This window comes from Podarcis pityusensis (genome assembly GCF_964106645.2).
Source record: "Podarcis pityusensis genome assembly, chromosome: W".
Lineage (NCBI taxonomy): Eukaryota > Metazoa > Chordata > Lepidosauria > Squamata > Lacertidae > Podarcis > Podarcis pityusensis.
The window spans coordinates 30,442,055-30,464,501 of NC_138045.1; the positions used below are offsets into that span (position 1 = coordinate 30,442,055).

At 51.7% G+C, this 22,447-nt stretch overlaps 1 protein-coding gene and 1 pseudogene across 2 annotated transcripts in view; one reads left to right on the forward strand and one right to left on the reverse strand.

Annotated features, from left to right (window-relative positions):
- The window catches only part of LOC308467687 (steroidogenic factor 1-like), a 214,644-nt pseudogene extending 199,020 nt beyond the window's left edge, over positions 1-15,624 (forward strand). Inside the window, exon 10 of the transcript in view lies at positions 15,355-15,624. The product of the transcript in view is annotated as a steroidogenic factor 1-like (transcript). The remainder of the gene's footprint in view (positions 1-15,354) is intronic.
- LOC308467598 (U6 snRNA-associated Sm-like protein LSm3) lies at positions 12,464-13,239 on the reverse strand (the record flags this gene model as incomplete). The annotated part of the gene is made up of 2 exons (XM_080989348.1): positions 12,464-12,765; positions 12,994-13,239. The coding sequence occupies 2 exons, from the start codon at positions 13,237-13,239 to the stop codon at positions 12,703-12,705; spliced, it is 309 nt and encodes a 102-aa protein (XP_080845474.1). The 3' UTR covers positions 12,464-12,702.
- Positions 15,625-22,447: the final 6,823 nt, after the last annotated feature.

Here is a 22,447-nt window from a genome sequence, read left to right on the forward strand (position 1 = left end):
TGCCGCTACTCAGGCAAGACTCCCCCTTGCTGGCAGACTATACGGGGTTTTGCAATCGTTTGGAGGCCGCGTTCGGCAACCCCCAGAAAGAGAGTCAAGCCAACCGGGCGATTCGGCGTTTGAAACAGGGCAAGTCCACGGTGGCCACATATACCACGGAGTTTCGGCTGTTGGCACAGGACTTGACCTGGAATGACTCGGCACTGCGGGACCAGTATCTCGAAGGGCTTTCGGACGAGGTACTGGACCAGTTGGCCACAATGGAACGCCCCACCACGCTGGACACTCTCATTCAACGGAGTCTACAAATAGACGACCGGTTGGAGGATCGTCGTCAGGCCCGGGGTCGCCGACACTTCCAGTTCACGGCACCAGCTTTTTCCGGCAGCCCCACGGTCACAACTGATTTAACGGAGGAGCCTATGCAGCTCGGGGCAGTGCGGCCACGCCTTTCCCCCGCAGAGAAGGCACGGCGTCGGGAGGGAAATCTCTGTCTTTACGGTGGCGGAAGTGGACACTTCGCTCTGTCCTGCCCTGAGAAACGCCAGCCGCAGGGAAACCGCCAACCCCAGTAGCTGATGGCCCTAGCTACCGGGGGTCCCAAACCGTACAGAATGGGCCCGCACCAATGGACTTGCAACATCTTATGGTTTCGGTACGTTTATACCCTCCAGGTGGGCCCTGGATCCTCACCCATGCTTTGGTAGATTCAGGGGCAACCCGCTCCTATATGGACGCTGCTTTTGCCGCCCATCATCAGGTGCCACTTCGGAACAAGCCAGTACCGGTCCAGGTGGAAGCGATTGACGGACGACTTCTGCGTTCAGGTGCCGTTACTCAGGAGACCCAGCCCCTGGTCCTGTGTCTCCAGCAGCACCGGGAGTTGCGAACTTTGGACATTGCCTCTATGCCCCGCTTCCCCCTGGTGCTCGGGATGGACTGGCTGGAAGCCCACAACGTTCAGATTGACTGGGTCAAACGGACCGTGCACTTCCCAGACCCATGTTCCCATGCTCAATCCGGAACGCTGGCGGCCGCGCCCTCAGAGGAGGCAGCACCCACGCTCCCAGCCGTGTACCAGGACTACCAGGACGTGTTCGAGGAACGGGGGGCAGACCAGCTGCCGCCACATCGGCCTTTTGACTGCGGCATAGACCTCCAACCCGGAGCGCCTTTACCAGTGAGTCGCTTATATTCCCTAACAGAGCCAGAGCGCGAGGCTTTGCAGGACTTCTTGCGCAAGAACCTGGAGCGTGGGTTCATTAGGCCTTCCACCTCGCCTACCGCGGCACCAGTGCTTTTCGTTAAGAAGAAATGTGGGGAACTCCGCCCTTGCCATGATTACCGAGCCCTGAACAAAATTACCGTCCCAGACCGGTACCCCTTGCCCCTTATCTCGGAGCTGCTGGAGCGGGTGCAAGGGGCACAGGTGTTCACCAAGCTGGACCTCCGGGGGGCCTACAACTTGATTCGGATCCGAGCCGGGGATGAGTGGAAGACAGCGTTTGGGACCCGGTACGGGCAGTTCGAATATTTGGTTATGCCTTTCGGTTTGTGCAACGCGCCTGCTGTGTTTCAACGCTACATCAACCACGTGTTTCAGGACTTGTTAGACAAGTACGTGGTGGTGTATTTGGATGACATACTGATTTACTCCCGTGACCCGGCTTGCCATGAGGGACATGTCCGGACCGTGCTGCAGCGCTTGCGTGAGCACCGTTTGTACGCAAAGCTCAGCAAGTGCGAGTTCCATCAGCGGACTGTGGACTTCCTTGGTCACCGGCTCTCTCCAGATGGGGTGCAAATGGACCCGGGGAAGGTGACAGCGGTTCAAGAATGGGCGGCACCCCGGAACCGCAAGGACCTGCAGCGTTTCCTGGGGTTCGCCAATTACTACCGGACCTTCATCGCTGATTATGCTCATCGCACCACCCCGTTGACCCGGCTACTGCGCCCAAAGACGCCGTTTTCCTGGGACAAGGAGGCAGAGGAGGCGTTTCAGGGGTTGAAGGCCTGTTTCCAGAGGGCACCAATCTTACAACATCCTGACCCCTCTCGACCCTTTGTGGTGGAGACCGACGCTTCCAGTACGGCTCTCGGTGCCGTCTTGTCTCAACAGATTGGTCCTGAAGCGCCACTCTTACCCTGTGCCTTCTATTCTCGCCAGCTCCTACCAGCGGAGCGTAACTATACTGTGTGGGAGCGGGAACTACTGGCCATCAAGGTAGCCTTTGAGGTCTGGCGCCACCATCTTGAGGGGGCACGACATCCGGTGGAGGTGAGAACCGACCACCGGAACCTGGAGTACCTCCAGACCACCCGCAAGCTGAACCAAAGACAGATCCGGTGGGCGTTGTTCTTTTCCCGGTTCCAGTTCCGGATCCGCTACATCCCTAGCTCTCAGAATCAGAAGGCGGATGCCCTGTCCCGGAAACCTGAAGACAACACAGACACGGTACAGCAAGCAGAACCCACCACGATCCTACCTCCGGCTGCATTCCTGGCCACCCAGGAGGCGCAGCCACTGCAGGTTCGGGTGCGGGAACAGCAGCGGGTCGACGCTTGGGCCCAGGAACGACTCCGGGAGCTGGCTGAAGGGTCCAGCCCACAGTATCCGGGGCTGGTCCTGCATCAGGGCCTTCTGCTGCACCACGGTCGTCTGTACATCCCGCCAGGGCCACTACGGCTGGAGGTTCTCCGGATGGCCCATGATGCCCCAGCAGCGGGGCACTTTGGACGGTATCGGACCACCCATCTGGTCAGTCGAGAGTTTTGGTGGCCCCGCCTGAAGGCTGACGTGGCTCGCTACGTTGCTGGTTGTGATGTCTGCCGGCGCGCCAAGGGACCTACCGGGCGACCCCCCGGCCTACTTCAGCCATTGCCAGTTCCACCGCGCCCTTGGCACACGGTTTCGTTGGACTTTGTAGTGGACTTACCCTCGTCTCGTGGCTGTACCTGCCTTCTGGTTTTCTCCGACCATTTCACCAAGATGGTGCACTGCGCTCCCTGTCCATCTGTACCCACAGCCAAGGAAACTGCTCAGCTGTACCTTCAGCATGTCTTCCGCCTGCATGGCCTACCTGAGCGCGTGGTGTCCGACCGGGGCGTTCAGTTCACATCCCGGTTCTGGCGAGCACTACACCAGACCCTCGGGACGGAGGTCTGCCTCTCGTCAGCCTACCACCCACAGACCGATGGCCAGACGGAACGGGCGAACGCGGTGCTGGAGCAGTACCTCCGGTGTTACTGCAGCTACCAGCAGGATGACTGGGTCGACCACCTGGCATTGGCGGAGTTCGCCTACAATAACGCGGTGAATGCGTCCACCCAGCAGACCCCGTTCCAGGCCAGTTATGGTTATCATCCACGGCTGTTTCCAGAGGTGCTGCCGGCATCCGCGGTCCCGGCGGTGATGGAGTGGCTTCAAGAGCTCCAGTCCCAGCAACAGCTTTTGGTGGAGCAACTGCACCAGGCCAAGGAAGCGTACAAAGCCCAGGCCGACCGCCACCGCCAGGTGGGGCCGGAACTTCGCGTCGGTGACCTGGTTTGGCTCTCCACTCGCCACCTCCACCCCTCTCGACCTTCGCGGAAGTTGGACGCCCGCTTCACCGGCCCGTTCCCTATCGTAGACCAAATCTCTCCTGTGGCATTCCGTCTCCGGTTACCCGCAACCCTGAAGGTTCACCCGGTCTTCCACAGGTCCCTTTTGAGTCCGGTGGCCCCACCCGACGAGTTCCACCCGAACCGTCCCCGACCGCAGCCAGTGTTGGTTCGGGGAGAGCCTGAGTACGAGGTGGAACGCATCCTGGACTCCCGATACCGCAGGGGAAAGCTGCAGTATCTCATTGACTGGAAGGGGTACGGACCGGAGGACCGTTCCTGGGAACCAGCGGCCAATGTCCACGCACCTGCCTGCCTCCGAGAGTTCCATGCGACGTACCCCGGCAAGCCGGGTCCGGACCCTCGGTTGAGGGGGGGGCCTGGGAGGGGGGATGGTGTGATGGCCTGGGATTCCGATTCGGAGGATGAAACAGAGGAATCCCAGCCTGCACAGGAGTCCCCGCCTCCAGGGCCGGCTGAACTGGGGCAAGGCCTAGATGCTGAAGAGCCTGCACCTGTGGCAGTGCATCAGGAGCTGGCCCCAGGTGAAGCCCTTCTGGCCCCAGAGGGGCTTGATGACTCAGTGGCCACAGGTGAGCCTCCTCCAGGGCCCAGTAACCCTTCGGCCTCTCCTGATCTGCAGAGGCTTAGGGCAGAGAGGCGAAGGGAACTGGTTGCCCCCAGGAGGAGTGCTCGCCTTAAGGCCAGAGGAGGCGGGGCTCCTGGGGACCGGGACCGCCCCTGGCCTTAGAAGAGGATAAAAGCCCAGTCAGCCCGGCCCCAGGTTGCGGGAGCAACGGCGTTGTTGGCTTCGGACCTTCCTGTGTTCCTGATCCCTGCTCGGCCTCCTGTTCCTGACTATCCGGTACTCCTGTTCCCTGCTCGGCTTCCTGTTCCTGACTATCCGGTACTCCTGTTCCCTGCTCGGCCTCCTGTTCCCGACCATCCGGTGTTCCTGTTCCCTGCACAGCCTCCTGTTCCAGCGTTCCTGTTCCCCGCCCGGCTCTCTGCCTCGGACCTTGCCCCTCTTCGTGGGGACTCTGCTACACCCAAGGTACCTTACCCCCGGGACCAGCACACTGTCAATGAACGTTCTAAGCGCTGTCACTGAACATTCCAAAAAAACCAAAAAAAACCCCATCAGTCTTACTAGCAGCCCGTTTCCAGGGTCAGAGAGGCGGTGTTTTAAGCCTCTTCGCTCTCTCCCGCAGGCATACTCAATCCGCAACTTCCCCCTCTCTTCTCCCGCCTCCAAGAGGGGGTTTATGTGAGGAGAACCTGAGCTTACAGGGTTAAACAGCTCAGAGTGTACGCTCTGCCTACTGTTGGGAGGGGGGAGGTTCGTCATTTCCGAGAGCCTCAAGCCTTTGTTCTTTCTCTCTACTTTCGCTTTTGAGGAGAGAGGACGTGTTTTCACGATGCTGTTCGCTGTGATAGATAATGGATAGTCTGCTGTAAATAAAACTGCTTTTAGCTGCTAAGATCCTGAGTGGACTTTATTTAAGCACACTGAAGAATGCTCTGGAGTTTTTTGCAGTCTTTCTCTTGCCGCTGTTGATCTCTGCTTTGCTCAGGAATGTGGACTTTGGAATGCAGAGGCCTGGCCGGCCAGAGCTGCGCGATGGGAAGCGTGCCGGATGCTTATCTGAGCAATAAATCAATCTGCGTAACAGGTTATGGAAGACAGTTACTGCAATTAGAGGAAGCCTGCTTTGAAGTGCTGTGTGCTTAAAAAGGCTGAGAAAACTGAGAAGCTGCTGTTTTTGCTGCCGGAAAGAAAAAAAGTCCTGCTTTGAGGCTTTGCCTGGGAGAAAAGCAGGGAAGCTGGCTGCAAGCTGTGTGCTGCAAAGAGCCACTGGAGGCCTCTCCTTTGAAGCTGGCTGGTACGCGTGAGTACTTCAAAGCCCCAATGGGAGCTCTGGGGGAGGAGATGGCTGAGCTCCAGGACTTTTATGATGTCCCGTTTGAAAAGCTCACAACCCAGTCCTGGGATATCTGGGTTAGAAGAGTCAGGGGGTGGTTTTTGGCCACAGGGTTCTGGAGTATAGCCCAGAAGGAGCCGGCCCCACCCATGCCAGTTGCTGCTGAAGATGGCGCAGCAGACCTGGAGGCTGCTTTGCTGGAAGATAGAGAGCAGAGAATGCAAAGGGAGCTCTGCATGTTGAGAGCAAGCGTGGATGCTATGCTGTTGCCCCACCTGGAGGGCGTTGAGTCGGCTCAGGCCGCCTGGCAGGTGCTGAGGAGTCTGTGTGAGAGCTCAGCAGGAGCCCAGGGCCGGGAGGAAGCTGAGAGCCCAGAGGGGGCTGCTGGCCATGTTCTTGAAGTTACAGCTGGGAGTAGCTGCTTTGTCTCCGAGGGGCCATGTGATGTTGAGGCCTACAACCAGAGTGCTGGGGAGCGTGCAGGCCCAGGCTGTGCACCCAAAGGTGGGGGTGCAGGAAACAAAGGAATGGCTGAAGAGGGAGCTGTGAGAGCTGTTGCTACGCGTCGCCGCTGTTATCGCTGTGGCTCCCCCTCCCATCTGGTGAGAGAATGTCCAGTGGAGGCACAGGCACAGCCGAAGGCCGTCTCCCGTAGCAACCAGATAAAGGGCTCTTCTTCAAAGCGTGGGAAAGGCAAGCCGAAGGCAGCTGGCAGAGACACTGAACGTAAACACTTGGCAGCCTCTATGGCTGTAGTCAAGAGTTGTCAACAGGATGCTGTGCTGGCTTTTGTCATAGACTCAGGAGCGTCGCATCATCTCGTGCCATCTGCAGGATTCCTGGAGAACTGCACCTCTGTAACTTCTGGGAAGACTGTCTGTTTAGCAGATGGGACTCGACACCCACTCACGCAGACTGGCTCACTGTTTTGTTCTTTCTTGCAGGATTCAATCCAGGCTTTTGTTGTTCCAGGACTGTCCTGCGTGTTGCTGTCTGTCAGTGCACTTCTTGCTGAGAACTACAGAGTGTGTTTTGAGAACAATAAGTGTTCTATTTCTAAGAATGGACAGCACCTAGTCAGTGTTGAATGTAAAGACAGGTTGTTTGTGATAGATGCTTCTTTTGCAAGTCCAGATGACACGGAGGAGGCTCAAGCACAGTGTGCCAATGTTCCAGTTCATGATGCGTGTGCTCACCTCTGGCACCGACGCATGGCACACGTGTCCTGGGGGTCAGTGATGAAGATCCCAGAGTATACGCAAGGGTGCAAAATGAAATCATGTGCTAAGTTTCTAGATTGCAGAGCGTGCAAGTCCGCAAAGGTGAAAACGTGCACATACCCAAGGTCTGAGAGGGTGACCACTAGGGCTTTTCAGTTAATTCATGCAGATTTGTGTGGACCGTTTTCTGTGAGCAGTATGGGCGGAGCCAAATTTGCGCTGGTTCTGATTGATGACCATACGAGGAACTCCTGGACCTTCACGCTCTGACACAAAAATGAAGCTGCGCCGCTAATCAAAGACTGGATTGCGGCTGTGGAACTGCAGTTTTCCACACGGGTGCAAAACTTTCAGAGCGATCGCGGTGGGGAGTTCACCGGGTCTGCACTGCAAAGTTTCTTCCGCAAAAAGGGGATTCAACACAGGTTGACTTCTCCACACAGTCCCCAACAGAATGGGGTCGCGGAACGCAGAAACAGGACTCTAGGGGAGATGTCCGCAGCTCTTTTGTTTGATGCCGGGCTCCCACAGTGCTTTTGGGGGGAGGCTTGGCGAACGGCCAACTTTATTCTGAACAGGTCGTTCAATTCAGTGGTAGGTACACACCGTATTTCTTGCTGCATGGAAAGAAACCAAAAGTGCACTACTTCCACGTTTTTGGCTGTGAGGCTTGGGTCCTCATACCAAAGGCCAAGCGCAAGAAAGGTGAACCCAAGTCCCAAAAGATGATTTTTTGTGGGTATGAGCCAGGGACCAAGGGGTGGAGGTTTGCTTATCCGTCAGGGAACCAGTCCAGGATTCTGCTCAGCAACAGTGCTGAATTCTGTGAGCAGAGTGGCTGGGCAAGGATACATGGGAACCCTGACATCCTGTCAGAGAGTCTGCTAGACTCTGCTGATGAAGGAGAGGAAGAGGTTGAACCTGCTACTGAGGCTCAGAGTCCAGACCCAGTGCAGTCAGAGGGGAGAACTTCTCCCAAGGCTGTGAAGATTGAGCAACGCAGTGCTCCATCTTCCCCCACAGGTTCGGCTGAGAAGTCCAGAAGGCGCAGTAAGTCAGAGGGGGAGCTCTCTGATGCCAAGGACTTTCTGGCTGGCCCTAGTGGGTCAGAGGGGGTTCCTGAAGTAGTGCTGCGCCGTTCAACGCGGACGACCAAGGGAAAACCTCCTGAAAGGTTTGCCGTCACTAGTGTGTGGGTCGGAATGGCACAATGTGAACCCGAGAGTTTTGAGGATGTTCAGAAACTGCCTCAGGAAGAAGCCAGGAAATGGTATGAGGCGATGCAGAAGGAGATGAACTCAATGGAGTCTCTAGGTGTGTTCTCCCTCACGAAGTTGCCGGTGGGTGAACAGGCCGTGGGTAGCCGCTGGGTTTACTGTCTTAAGCCCACAGCGACAGGAGAACCGCAGTATAAGGCCAGATTAGTGGCGAGAGGATTCATGCAGCGCAGGGGGTTGCATTATACGGAAGATTATGCTCCCATGTGTAGGAGTGAATCTCTACGCTTGGTCTTGGCCATTGCTGCACAAAGAGGTTTGCTGGTGCATCACTTTGATGTGGATGTTGCTTACTTGAACTCAGACCTCCAGGAGGATCTGTACATGCTTCCTCCTCCAGGGTTTGAGGGCAATGAGCAAGGTACTGTGTGGAAACTTCACAAGTCAATTTACGGCCTGAAGCAGTCGGCCAGGAATTGGAACTTGTGCCTGAATGAAGCTTTGGAGAAGCTAGGTTTCAGGAAGAGTCTTGCTGACAGTTGCCTGTTCCTTAGAGGATCAGGAGACTCACAGGAACTGGTGTTGTTTTACGTTGATGACATCATCCATGTTGGAAAGGCAGACAAACAGGTGCAGAAGTTTGCCAAAGAGCTTGGGAAACGGTTTCAGCTCAAGAACCTGGGTGCAGTAAAGATCTACCTAGGCGTCCAGATAGCGAGAACTGAGGATGGTAGCTTCTTGCTCAGTCAGAAAGGCAAGATTGAGCAGTTGCTTGAGAAGTTCAGAATGTCCGATTGTGCAGGAGTTCGGACACCCATGGAGACGAACTTCGTGAAAGATAGCCAGCAAGCAGAAAGTGCTGAGTTTGAGAATGCTGAGCTCTTTCAGTCAGCTCTAGGTAGTCTGTTGTATCTGTCCCAATGGAGCAGACCAGACATTGCCTTTGCTACCAACCTGCTAAGTAGAGAAGCGTCAAAGCCCAGTGTGAGTGCTTCGCACAGTATCAAGCGGGTACTGCGCTACCTGCAGCATACCAAAGACTTCTGTCTTAAGCTGCCAGCTGAAGGTGAGGCGAAGCTCACATGCTATGCGGACAGTGACTGGGCGAATTCGCAGGACCGCAAGTCTGTGTCTGGGTTGGTGGTAAAGTTTGGGAAGTCACTAGTTGGGTGGAAGTTCCGGAAGCAAAGTCTCATTGCGCTGTCTTCTACTGAGGCTGAATTCAGTGCACTGTCAGTTTTGTGCCGGGAACTAGAGTTCTATAGATGCTTGGTGCAAGAGATCTATGGGGATTGTAGCTTGCCCATCACGGTTTGGGAAGACAATCAACCCTGTTTGAAACTGGCTGAATCTGCGCAATTTAAGGCCAGAACCAAGCATCTGGACGTACGTTTCCAAAATGTGTGTCAGAGTGTTCAGTCAGGTTTGATACGGCTGAAGTACTGTGCCAGTCACAGTAACTTGGCCGATGGATTTACCAAACCTTTAAGCTTCCAGCATCATGGGGAGTTTTGTGGTGGTTTGGAGTTGGGGGTAAGTTCTGTGCTTACTTTCCCCACAGTAGCGCAGGGCGAGAGGGGGTGTGAGGAGAACCTGAGCTTACAGGGTTAAACAGCTCAGAGTGTACGCTCTGCCTACTGTTGGGAGGGGGGAGGTTCGTCATTTCCGAGAGCCTCAAGCCTTTGTTCTTTCTCTCTACTTTCGCTTTTGAGGAGAGAGGACGTGTTTTCACGATGCTGTTCGCTGTGATAGATAATGGATAGTCTGCTGTAAATAAAACTGCTTTTAGCTGCTAAGATCCTGAGTGGACTTTATTTAAGCACACTGAAGAATGCTCTGGAGTTTTTTGCAGTCTTTCTCTCGCCGCTGTTGATCTCTGCTTTGCTCAGGAATGTGGACTTTGGAATGCAGAGGCCTGGCCGGCCAGAGCTGCGCGATGGGAAGCGTGCCGGACGCTTATCTGAGCAATAAATCAATCTGCTCAACAGTTTAATGTTCTTTACCGTTGGAAATTTGATCTTTTACAAAAGACCTTCCAGGACTCCAGCTTGCAACTTCGTTGCGTCAGTCTATTTACAAAAAGGGAAGGCGGACTTCTTGTTTTGAACCTCCCCGTCACGATACCAAATTAAACTTTTAGAGATCCAATTCTTCCGTTTCAGCTCTACTCACGGAAATTACTTTAAAGTCAAATTGTCCACAGGAAAAGGTCAGCGCTCTCCAGCAACAGCTATGCGGCTTTGCTCCGTGGAAGAAGCAGACGATTCGCTGCACCGCGCCGCTTACCCCACGTCGCTCTGGAGCCCCAAAAACCCAGACCCAGATTTCCACGGAGCAGATTCCTCCCGGTCAGAGGAATTCTGCCATTGCTGGAGGCGCCTCCCCCAAAAGTCCATGTGTGTGTGTGTGTTTATTAAACAGTAATAATAAAAATTAAAAAAAATTATTTGTACCCCACCCTCCCTGGCCAGAGCCGGGCTCAGGGCAGTTAACACCAGTAAAATTACAATAAAAACATAAAGGGGGGGGGGGCGACCGGCCAATTTAAAATGCAGGTTAAAATGCAATTTAAAAGGCAGCCTCATTTTAAAAGTAGCCCATATATCAAAACCGTAAGGGGAGGGAAACGTAAGGGTCAGACTGAGACCAAACCAAAGGCCAGGCAAAACAACTCTGTCTTGTAGACCCTACGGAAAGATGTCAAGTCCCGCAGGGTCCTAGTTTCTTGTGACAGACCGTTCCACCAAGTCGGGGCCAGTACTGAAAAGGCCCTGGCCCTAGTTGAGACCAATCTAACCACCTTGCGACTTGGGACCTCCAAAATATTGTCATTTGTGGACCTTAAGGTCCTCCATGGTGCATACCAGGAGAGGCGGTCCCGTAGGTACGTGGAAATCTTGAAATTTCTGTGGAAAAGCCTTTTTGTTTGTCCTTTTGGAATGTTTCATTTAACTGAAAATACTGCAACCAATCATTCAAATGTGTCCGAATTGCTTCACAATTCTTTAATTTTAGCTTATTTTCTTTTTCTTCCAATAAGTCTTTATAAGTTGCCCAATTACTTCTCTCATGCTGTTTTTTTAAACTGAGAACGCTTCTGCCGGGGACAGCCACCATGGCGTTTTTGGTTCTAGTAAGTCCTTATATTTGGCCCACACCATGTAAAGCAATTTCCTGATCACGTGTTTCAAAAACCCTTTGTGGACCTTCTCATATCCCAGATGGGCATGCCAGCCGTATCTGTTATTGAATCCTTCTAGATCCAGCAAGTCGGTGTTTTTTAACGTTAGCCATTCCCAAATCCAGGCAAGACAAACTGCATCTTGATGCAATTTCAGATTTGAAATAGACAGTACTGATCTAGGTGGGTGAGTGAAGCAGCTTCCTCCATCCCTATTTAAACCAGCCCTTTCTTCAGAACCCTGAGGACTGAAATCTCACTGTTGTTTTTAAGGGAAATGCTGTAGTTTTGCAGGAGAGCACCTGCTTCACCTGCAGGAGGTTCCAGGTTCAATCCCAGGTTCAGTGAGTGGCATCTCCATGCAGTGCTTGGAATGTGCTTTGCCTGAGGCTCTGGAGTGCTGCTGTCCTTCAGTGCTAGCAAACTCCAGCTTCATTGGAGTTCTCTTGTTTTGAGAGAGGGGGAAAAACTTTCTCTTTCCTCTGTGCCTTCCATCATTTTATACACTTCTGCCACGCTGCCTCTTACTCACCTTTTCTCCAAATCAAAAAGTCCCCAGTGCTGCAGCCTCCATCCGTTGCTCCATCCTCCCCTTGGTCATTCTGACGGCCCTTTTCTGAACCTTTTCTAATGTGTGGGAATGCTCAGGGATGCAGGAGAGGATATATTGTCTGATAATAGCCTTTCCAACATGTGTTAACAAGTTCACAATTTAGCAGAGTAACATTCTCCCTTTTAAACTTGCAGCGGATGTATTTGCTCAGGCTGGCTAAAACCTCTATAATAACTGTTCTGGTATTTTCCCCTTATTCCCTCATAAAAGATAAGACACGACACAGTCTTCTATAAAAGTATAAAGAGAGTTTACTCACATATCATTCTGTTCACAATAGGATTCCAGAAGGCAGACTTAGCTTAGAAAAGTAACATATACCTGGAAACTATCTCATAAGAAGACAGTCCCTTTGTCATCTTTGGCTAAGCAGATGTTGCTTCTTTGATGGATGTAGTCAAAAGGAGAGAGATGGCTGCCCTGCCCTGTGCTTTTGTCATTACCTGCTCAGGTGAGGCCACACCCACCTCTAGTCACATGCAAAGGAAGTCTGTCCCAGCCCAGAAGGAAACAGGAAGTTTACCCGCTGGCTGAACAAACATTCATCCCCATGTGTAAACATGTTCACTCTAGGAATGTTGTACTTGACTGCTTTTGTGTTTCACATCCCACACAATGCCCTCCCGCCCCCTTAATGGGAAAAGTGCTTATACACACATGCAAACAAAAAAACCCCAAACAGATTTATTTCTTTAAAAAGATCAGCGGCCACAAGAGCAACTAAAATGGTTATATCCACTGATCTGACACATAAAGACACCTGCACTTAAGTTATTTCAGGGGGAGACCCTTATATCAACTTATATGCCAAATGATCTTACGCCTTCACAACAAATCAGGTTTGGATGGTCTTTCAGAATTAAGGGCAGAATCTTAATGTTTAAGGGTATCAGAAGACAGTGTCCAGAGGTCCAACATTTTTGAAACAATGACCATTTTCTTCATGGTTTCAGCCAACCCACAGTGGAGGAGCTATAAGTACAACTCCATCTCCTCGGACAAACAGCATCGGAATACAGTGGTACCTCGGGTTACATACGCTTCAGGTTACAGATTCCGCTAAACCAGAAATAGTACCTCGGGTTAAGAACTTTGCTTCAGGATGAGAACAGAAATCGTGCTCTGGCGGTGCGGCGACAGCAGGAGGCCCCATTAGCTAAAGTGGTGCTTCAGGTTAAGAACAGTTTCAGGTTAAGAACGGACCTCCGGAACGAATTAAGTACTTAACCCGAGGTACCACTGTATTCCTTTTGGTAGATTTATAAATCTCTTCATAGGTTTCTTCATCCATTTCTATTGTTGTCACAGTCTCCTCAACATCACCCAAAATCTTATTTAAGTGCTGGTAACAAGCAAATAATCTGCCTCGAAGTTTTCGGTCATTTCTCATTTTTTCATCAGTTCGTTCATCAAGACTAAGCTTGATGAGATCCAAGGGCTCTTCTACAGTATTTGTGGTTTGTTGCTGCTCCACCTCGTCCGCCATTTTTTCAAAGCCTCTCCAATGCTCTTTTGGAGGTGAGGACAGAATTCTGTGGTTCTAGGCTGAGTGTTGGAAGTGAGAGGGAGGGAGGAGAGATTTTGGCGACACCCCCAGAGGGCCCGCTGTGTCTTCCCAGTTAGCCTTGAAAAGGCCCTGTCTCATCTCCCCCTTGTGAGCGTGGCAAGAATAGGAGGAACAGGTGGCCACCCACCATTGAGCTAAAGCCCCCTCCCACTGCTGTTGCTTGGCCCCTGCCCTCCCCCAGGGCCCCCCCTCCACACCCCACAGATGAAGTCAGGCCCAAGGAAGGAAGTTTGCATTGGCAGCTTTTGCCGAGTTTTCAAGAGCAGTGTGCATAGAGCAGGCACATTTTCAGGCAGGTGGGCGACAGCTTAAGAGAGATGTGCTTATCACTGCACCTTCACACCCGTCTCTCTCATCCTCCTGTTGCGATACTGCCAGGCAGACAAAGTCCATCATGCCCCCACGCCGATGCCGGACGATCCATCAATCTCCCGTAGATACGCAGTATCAGTCAATTAGCGACACGAAGCCTCAGAAATAGCTTGCCACATTCCAGAGCTCGTGCACGCTCTATCAGCAGAGTTCGCACAACGAAAGATGCACTCAGGAGAGCATATTTACAAGTTTATTCAGCGTTGGTCAGAACAAAGAAAAAAACATGACTGCCTGCTTCGATGTCTCAGGCACAGAGAGAAAACGAAAGCAATAGACAAACATAAACTTCCTGTGAACAGGAAATACGCAGACTCTGTGACTCACAAAGCCTGCTCCCTTTTAAAGTGGAACGGAAATATCCTAACACCTCCTACCCCTTGTTCTTTGGCTGAGCTGCTTGAGGCACCTTGGATCATGGTTTCCATGTCAGCTGAGCCCTATTTTCACCTGGGAAGGCCAAACAGATTAAGCCCCAATCCCTCCAGCTGGTGTTTAGAGAGGAACACAACAGAGTGGCTTTGAAGTGAAGTTACAGATAGGTAGCCATGTTGGTCTGCCATAATCAAAATAAAAAAAATCCTTCCAGTAGCACCTTTAAGACCAACTAAGTTAGTTCTTGGTATGAGCTTTCGTGTGCAAGCACACTTCTTCAGATACACTGAAACAGAAGTTGCCAGATCCTTCTATATAGTGAGAAGGTGGGGAGGGGTATTACTCAGAAGGGTGGTGGGAATGGGAGATAGGCAGATAGCTGGGATGAGCCTGCTGACGACTCTTAACGACTGTAATGGGTCTTACAGGAAAAGGCAAGGGGTGAGAAGGTGAGAAATGGCTTAGTCATGTATAATGGGATAAGAATCCAATGTCTTTGTTCAAACCAGGTTTCTCCATGGTTTTAAGTTTGGTAATGAGTTGCAATTCAGCAGCTTCTCTTTCCAGTCTATTTCTGAAATTCCTTTGTAGTAAAACAAAGTAGTAAAACTTTGTAGTAAAACTTTGTAGTAAACTCAAACCTCTCTTGTATCTGCGATACATTGACGATATTTTTATCATCTGGACACATGGTCAACAGACCCTGGACACCTTTCACCAGAAATTTAATGATTTTCACCCCACAATCAACCTTACAATGAATCAATCTATGCAAGAAATACATTTTTTGGACACTACTATAAAAATACAGGATGGGCGCATGGACACCACCTTATACCGTAAACCAACTTTTCCTTTCAAGTGGGAGGGAGTTCCATAGTTTAATGTTGCGCTGCTTGAAGAACTACTTCCTTTTCTCTGTCCTGAATCTTCCAACATTCAGCCTCATTGGATGCCCACGAGTTCTGGTGTCATCATGCGAGAGGGAGGGGGGAAACTCTGCTTTCTCCACACCACATGCAATTGTTTATGCTTCCGTCAGGTCGCCTCCGGTCCCCTTTTCTCTACACTAAAAAGCCCCGACCGCTGCAGGCTCTCCTCACAGGGGAGCCTCTCCATCAACCTCAGCCGTTTTGCAGATATCAGCCGATGGCTTGTGCGAGCTTTGCAAGCAACACCTTCCATGTTTGCCGCCTGTGTGCCCAGGAGGAAGTCCCTCCATTCAAGAGAGGTTACCCCATTCAATGCATCCCCCCCTTATTTCCCCTCCCCCTCCCCCTGCTGCAGATGTGAAATTTGTGGAGAATTCAAGTGTGGTGAAGGAAGCCTAGGAAAAGGCCAACGCAGCCCTGATGGAGTACACCCTCTGCAACTACCCACACGCCACAGACAAGTTCTGCCAGCTTCTGATGCAGCTGGCCGACGTCCGGTCCCTGAGCATGCAAGCGGAGGAGTACCTGTACCACAAGCACCTGAGCGGGGACGTGCCCTGCAACAGCCTCCTGATTCAAATGCTCCACGCCAAGCGGACTTGAGAGCGCAAAGCAAGGCTCTCTGTCCCCCCTTAGTCTGGGGAAGAGACTCATGGCAGCAGAGGTGCAAGGGTGGTGGCAGATAGGTCAGGCCCCGGGATTGGGGGGGTGTAGGGTGACAGGGAAGGGTGAGTGTCTTGTCATCCCCTCCCCACAGGCGACCTCTCCCAGTTCTGACTTTCATACATGCCATTGAGTAGCTCCAGGTCGCCTGGTTTCCCCACCAGGCAGCTGCGGGTGCAAACCCCAACCCTTGCCTGCATTTTGGTGTGATTTCTCCTGTGTTCCAGGCTCTCGCTCTCTAAAAGCCATGGGGCTAAGCTGTGTGGAGACTGCCCTTGGAGGCTGTGTAGGGGATGCTTTGGGTGGGGGTTGGCTTTCCTAACTGGGCAGGAGAGGAGTCTTCTCCCAGGGTGTGTGAGAGAGGAGGCATCTGCCCGAGCTCCCCACCTGTTCTCCAGGCATGGTCCTCTAGCTAGATGGCTGGGAAAAGATGGAGAGAAAACGGCCCAGTACAGCTACCCATTGGAAGGCCCCCGCACCCCGTCTGTCCCTCTGCAGGTAGTGGCCAGGTTGGCCACAAGGATGATTTCTGTGGCCCATGGGCCACCATGAGAGCGAGTTTGTTGTGCCTCAGATACACTGAAACCACTCTCCCCCTTGGGGCTTCATTTTGGGAGACCTTTCTCCGAGGCCTTGCAGCTATGAGTTGAGCAAGTCCGGTGCTCCTTTTATAGTTTGCGTTGGTTATCTGTTAGTTGCATTCTCATATATATTTCCCTGTGGGTTTTGATTACACTTTGCAGCATTTTCTGCTCCACATATAATGTTTGGACTACTTTTGTGTGTCTCTTCTGGTTTGAAAGAGTTGGAGAAGACAGTTTGGAAGTGCCAGGCTCTGCCTGTATGTGTTTTTTTCCTTCTGAAATAAAAAGTGCTCTTAAGTGTCTCCCTTCTCAACATTTTACTCAGAAGGTCCTTCTGAGCATTGGTTAGTGGTGAACTATCTTACCAAATAAGACATTCCAATAAAGTTTTCAATTCAGTTATAGCTCTGTGTGTGCGTGTTTTCTTTTCCTCCCCTCCTCAAAAAAGTCTGCATCTTTGGTTGGGTACCATTCAAGGCAGTAGGCAGAAAGGCACTCTGCACCTGATCAGAGACTCTGCTCAATTTATCACTACATTACAGGTTCAGGGCTGAGTCCTGCCATGAGAGCATGATATGGGTGGTCAACACCTTGGGTGCAAGAAGTTTCCAGGAGCAGGGCCACATCCCTGTCTCTGCACATTTCTCTCCCTCTCTGAAGGACATCTTTTCGCAGCAGATGGTAGGCAGGCTATTTACAGACCTCCCATGGCTGAAGCTGTTTGAATAGTGTCCTCCCAAGTGAGCCTGGGAATAGCAGCAGTTTGGGGGAGTTTGCAATTCTTATGCATGGACAGTTGGCCGGCTCTGTACGGAAAGGCAGGGGCACACACGCACGGACACGCATGCACACACACACCACCCTCCCCATAATCCTCAGCTAAAGACTCATTAGTCTCCTGCACTAATTGGCTTCAGTGGGCAAATGCTGGTCTTCTGCAACGGCATTTGTCTGGGCACCAGAATTAAAATACGAGCCACCATTTTTCCTTTTTTCCTTTTTTTTCAAATAATCATTATTAGTTGTTTTTTTTTAATGATATTTATTCCAAGTTTAAAAATTACAAAAAAGAAAAGAAAGCCATACAAAATAAAATAAACAGACTTGCCAGTTTCACTGTCCCAACTCCTGCAATTCTCAAAGTCTTACCATCAGCCTGTTGGATTCCCCAACCTGAGGCGTAAAGGAAATAAACAGGTGTCAACTTCCACAGATGTGCCTCGTGGCTCCAGAATTGACAATAAAATGGCTTTTGGCCTTTGGAGCAGCAGTGCTAGCAAACAAAGTCTTGTTTTGCACAGGCCTGGGTTTCTCACCCCCTCCCTGCTTCCGGCCATCTGCAGGCTTTTTCTTTTGTTTCCCTTTAGCCTTTGGACAAAGATGCTGCAAGTGGCCTTCATTTCCACAGTGCCAGCACTTCACAGCTGCCAACACCTTGGCTCCCCCTGGAGGCTGGAATGCTGTCCCACACTGCTCCCCCCTGAAGCACACAAGCGGGTTCCGCTGCGTTCCTCCTATCATATTCATTTTGGAGGGTCTCCAAATCCTTTGAAGCAGTGAGCTCCTGTGCAGGTAAAGTTGCCAGCTGGCTTGCCACAGCGTGGTAACTATCGTCTAGGGATTCCAGGATAAGGATTGCAAACAGAGACTCAGGCATATTAAAACCTCTCTGAGTCAATTCCTGTCTGAGATGCTGCAAATGCAAAACGTGGGCTCTAAGGTCTTCCCCTGGTGACAAACATTTCTTGTGCAGTTTTCTGAAGTAAAGCAACACAGACCCAGCCTCTTGTCGGAGATGACAGGCCTGAAGCCCTTCCCACATCTCACGCGAGCTGGCCTTGCCAGTCAGGGTGATTAACTCTTCAGGGTCGACTGAGAGCAAAATTACTCCCATGGCTTTTGAATACTGTGCCACCCATGCATCCGTCAGAGGCGCTGGGGGGTCCTCATAATCAGCAGAGTGAATAACTTCTCACAACGGAAGTGGTGGACAGAGACATGTGTAAGCATATCTACAGGCGTTTATTCAGCATAGTTCAGGAACAAAGGAAAAAACATGTCTGCTTCCCTTCATGTCCAAGCAAAACAGCAGTACAGCAAAAGCAATATACACCGGAAGTTCCCAGCAGACTGTGCTGGAAGTAAACAGACATGTGACATACTACAACTCCACATATCTGTTCCTCTTAAGGCGGAATGGAACATCAATATCCTAACATAATGGAGCCTGTGCTGATTCAGAAATGAAGTAGTATAACCATAGAGGATAGCCATAGCCCCAAAACTTTTGCACCCCCTCCAGCATTTTCTCTGATGAAAATAGGGACATCTTCTTCTACATCAGGAAGTTTCTCCCGCTGCACGCGTAGACATCATCTGCGCATCAACATGGGTCACCTTGAGCCAATTACAACCTCTCCGCTGAACCTACCTTGCAGGATTGTTGTAAGGAAAAATGTGCGAGGGCAGGGATCATTTATAACACTTTCCACAGATTAATAGAATGAAATAAATTTTAGCCTATAAGCTCCCTTGAGGGGAAAAGATGTTGTTGTTGTTGATGATGATAATGGTAAAGGAAACGGAGAATTATCCAGAACATACCAGCAAATAAATCCTGTTGAACTCAGTGGGACTTAGTTCTGAGTAAAAATGCTTAGGATTGCAGTCTAAGTCTTTACCCAGTTACCTGAGAGTAAGTTCCACTGCATACAGTGGGACTTTCTTCTGAATAGGCAGGGTCAGGCTCCATCTACAATAAAGGAATCAACACTCCAAACGTTTCCTAACAAATGGCTGGCTGCTGAAGCATTGCAATTAAAGAATTCAAAGTGGATTTCTTACATTTTCTGTCAAAATTATATGAAGTGCTTCGTATGCCAGCTTCACCATTTCCTTCATTTGGTACAGTTATTTTATTTTCAGTATAATTAGCATCCACCCGCCCTCCCACACCACTTTTAATTGTTCTCTAAGATGTGAAGGGGAGGAAAAAGGAAAAGTGGGACATTCCAGGATCAATTCAGAAACTGGGACAGCTTCTATAATTCCAGGACAGTCCCTGGAAAATTGGGACATTTGGAGGGTGCAAAGAGATTCATGTATAACTGCCCTGCCCAGATACCACCATGAGCGCAAAATGTCATGAATGCACAATAGAAAGGATGCGTGGAGGGGGCCCATGTGTTCTGCTGAGAAGCAAAGAAAAATGGGCTCTTAGGCAGTCTCCTGAGACTGGTCAACTGGATAAGGCCCCCAAGTCCCACCCCAAGCCTTGGGCCCAACAGCTTAAGAACCCCTCAGTTGCCCCAGGGCAGGTTGTATGCAGAAGGAAAGTTGGCAGTTCACCGTCCTTCCCTGCTTGCCTCCTCAGGGCTTCCTGTGTTTATTGTTGGTGTGAACCTGACCACGTCGTTCAACAAGTACGTGGCAGAGAACCACTACTGGCTGAACGCGCAGACGGATATCATCTGGGCTTTTGTGGGGCATGTCCTCTTCGTCCTGACAGTAAGTGTGTCAGGAAAGGGGGGGGGGCTCCTCCTTTCATTGGCAGAGTTTGCAATGCAAAAGGTTCTTGCTACCATGTGTGGCAGGATTGGGTGTGTCAGGGAACTGACATCGGAGCTAGAGGCAGAGGGAAGGCTCTCAAATGATGCTGGAGAAGGGCCCAGCAGGGAGAGAGGCAGCTCAGCAGATGGGGAAGCAATTCAGTGCAACACCAGGAATAAGGAGGGGCAGATGGGGGAATCGGCGAGAGGGCTCCCAGACTCTTCACTGGACACCAGCGGGGAGAGCACGGGGAGAGCTACCCACGCCCTCCCTGCGCAGAAGACTTCCGCGCAGAGAGAGTAGGAGGAGACTGGGTGTCAAACAACTTTTATGTTGGAAAAGGTTTAAGAAACGCCCACTGACGGATTCTGCTAGCGACTGAGGCAGCCACGAAGTGAAGGGCTGCCCAGATTGAAAGGTTTAACAAGGCAACAAAACCAGGAGAGGCGGCAACTTACGCACGAGCAACCCATACTCATTACAGCAATCCGTCAGTCCCTGACGTCGCTCATGCACAGCGAAAGGCAGGCAGCATCATGAGCAAAACCGGAGAAGCTGGCGCCATGGAGGGAGCAGCTGGAGTGCAAAATCTGGTGGAGAGGAACCGAGATTTGGAACAGCATGTGGCTCTGCTGACGGCGCGGCTGGACGAAAGGCGGTCTCAGGATGCTCAGGTCAGACCCACCCCCGTAGCAAGGAAGGTACCGGGACTGGTACACAAGTTTGGAGGGAAACCCCAGGACTACAGTGCGTTCCGAACAGAAATAGAGTACGCTTTGGAACTGCAACAGAATGATTTTGCAGACGATGGGGAGAGGGTTGCCTATATTGTCGGACATCTGCAGGATGAGGCCAGAGAATGGATCAGGCCCCTAATGGCAACGCAGACTGCCGCCTTGAAAGACCTGAGGAAATTCTTCCAGGCGATGGATGCGATGTATTCCAGTGATGTACAGCAAAGTGTGACTCGGCGGGAACTGGTGGGCTGCAAACAGGGGAACCAGTCAGTTAGAGACTACTGGTCACGCTTTGCCATGTTAGTCCACCAGCTCGGGTGGGATTTGGACTCTGAACCCATTCAAATGCTGTTCGAGGAGGGGTTGTCCCTGACGGTTAAGGACGAGCTTTCCCGCGCACCCCGCCCGCAGTCGATGGATCAGCTGACCAAGGCTGTGCTTGCGATTGGTGTAAGGCAGGAAGCGCGGGCCCAGGAGAAGCGGGAAGAGAGAGAGCAACGTTACCATGACTACCGCATTCCTGAAATACCAAGGCAGCCTTCCCCGCCGGCGGAGGCAATGGAAATAGATGGGGCGGGTGCGCGGGAGATTTCAAACCCCAGTGAAGGTCGCAAGAGGGAGGGAAAGGATGGGAAAACCACCAAGAAGTGTTTTCTCTGCCAGCGACCAGGACATTTTGCCAGGGTCTGCCCCGCAAAGAAAGGCCTGGCAACGGATGGTGGGAGCTGCAGAGGGTGAGGAGGAGATGGTAAAGGAGCAGGGAAACGCCAAAGCTTGGCTGCCACTCATCGGGCACAGCAGCCAGGCCAGCAACCAATAGAAGTGCCCCAACCAGACCCCCCCCCCAGGGCAGCTATAGCCATAGAAGTGGTGCTAGAACTCCCAAATGGGCACCCAGTCAAGGTGAAAGGGCTGTTGGATTCAGGCAGTTCCTGCAATTTCTTCAGCAAGGACTTTGCACTAGAGCACCAGCTCCACCTGCTGCCCCTGGATTTCCCCTTGCAAGTAAGCACCATTGATGGCAGGGAGCTTCTGGGAGGGGAAGTGACGCACCAGACCCCACCAATGAGAATGAGGGTTTCCAGGCACACGGAGACAATCGCCTTTCACGTAGCCTCACTGGCAGGGCCCCCAATAATATTAGGGATGAGCTGGCTAGCACAACATGATCCAGTGGTGGCATGGCATCAGAGAACGGTCACCTTTGGGTCCGCTTACTGCTTGGAACACTGTCTAGGGGGGGAAACCCCAAGAATGACCGTGGCCAGGGTGGCGGGGATAGCTGTGGAGCCGAAAGGGGAGGTGCCACCACAATATGCTGACCTGCAGAAGGTCTTCAGTGAGAAAGAGGCAGATAGAATACCCCCCCATAGGCCCTTTGACTGCCAAATCAACTTGCTCCCTGGGGTGCAGCTACCGGTGGGTAAACTGTATGCCATGTCGGACAGGGAGATGAAGGAGCTGAGGGAATTTATTGACAAGAACCTGAAAAGAGGCTTCATAAGAGAATCAAAAGCCGTAGGGGGGAGTCCAGTGTCCTTTGTGGACAAAAAGGACACTAATCAACCCAGGCTCGTTGTGGACTATAGGGGGGTCAGTTTGGTATCAGAACCCGTGACCTTCCCAATGCCCAGGATTGACGACATTTTAACACGGGTGAGGCAGGGAAAATTTTTTATCAAGCTTGATCTCAGGGGGGCATACAACTTGATTAGGATGAGGGAGGGGGACGAATGGAAGACCACAATGTTCACACCCCTGGGGGCCTTTGAGTACCTAGTTATGCCTTTTGGATTACAGTCGGGCTCCGCCTGTTTTCAAGGTTTCATGCACCACGTGTTGGGGTCCCTGTTGTACAAGAACTGCGTAGCCTTCTTGGACGACGTCTTAATCTATTCGGACAATGAGAAGCAAC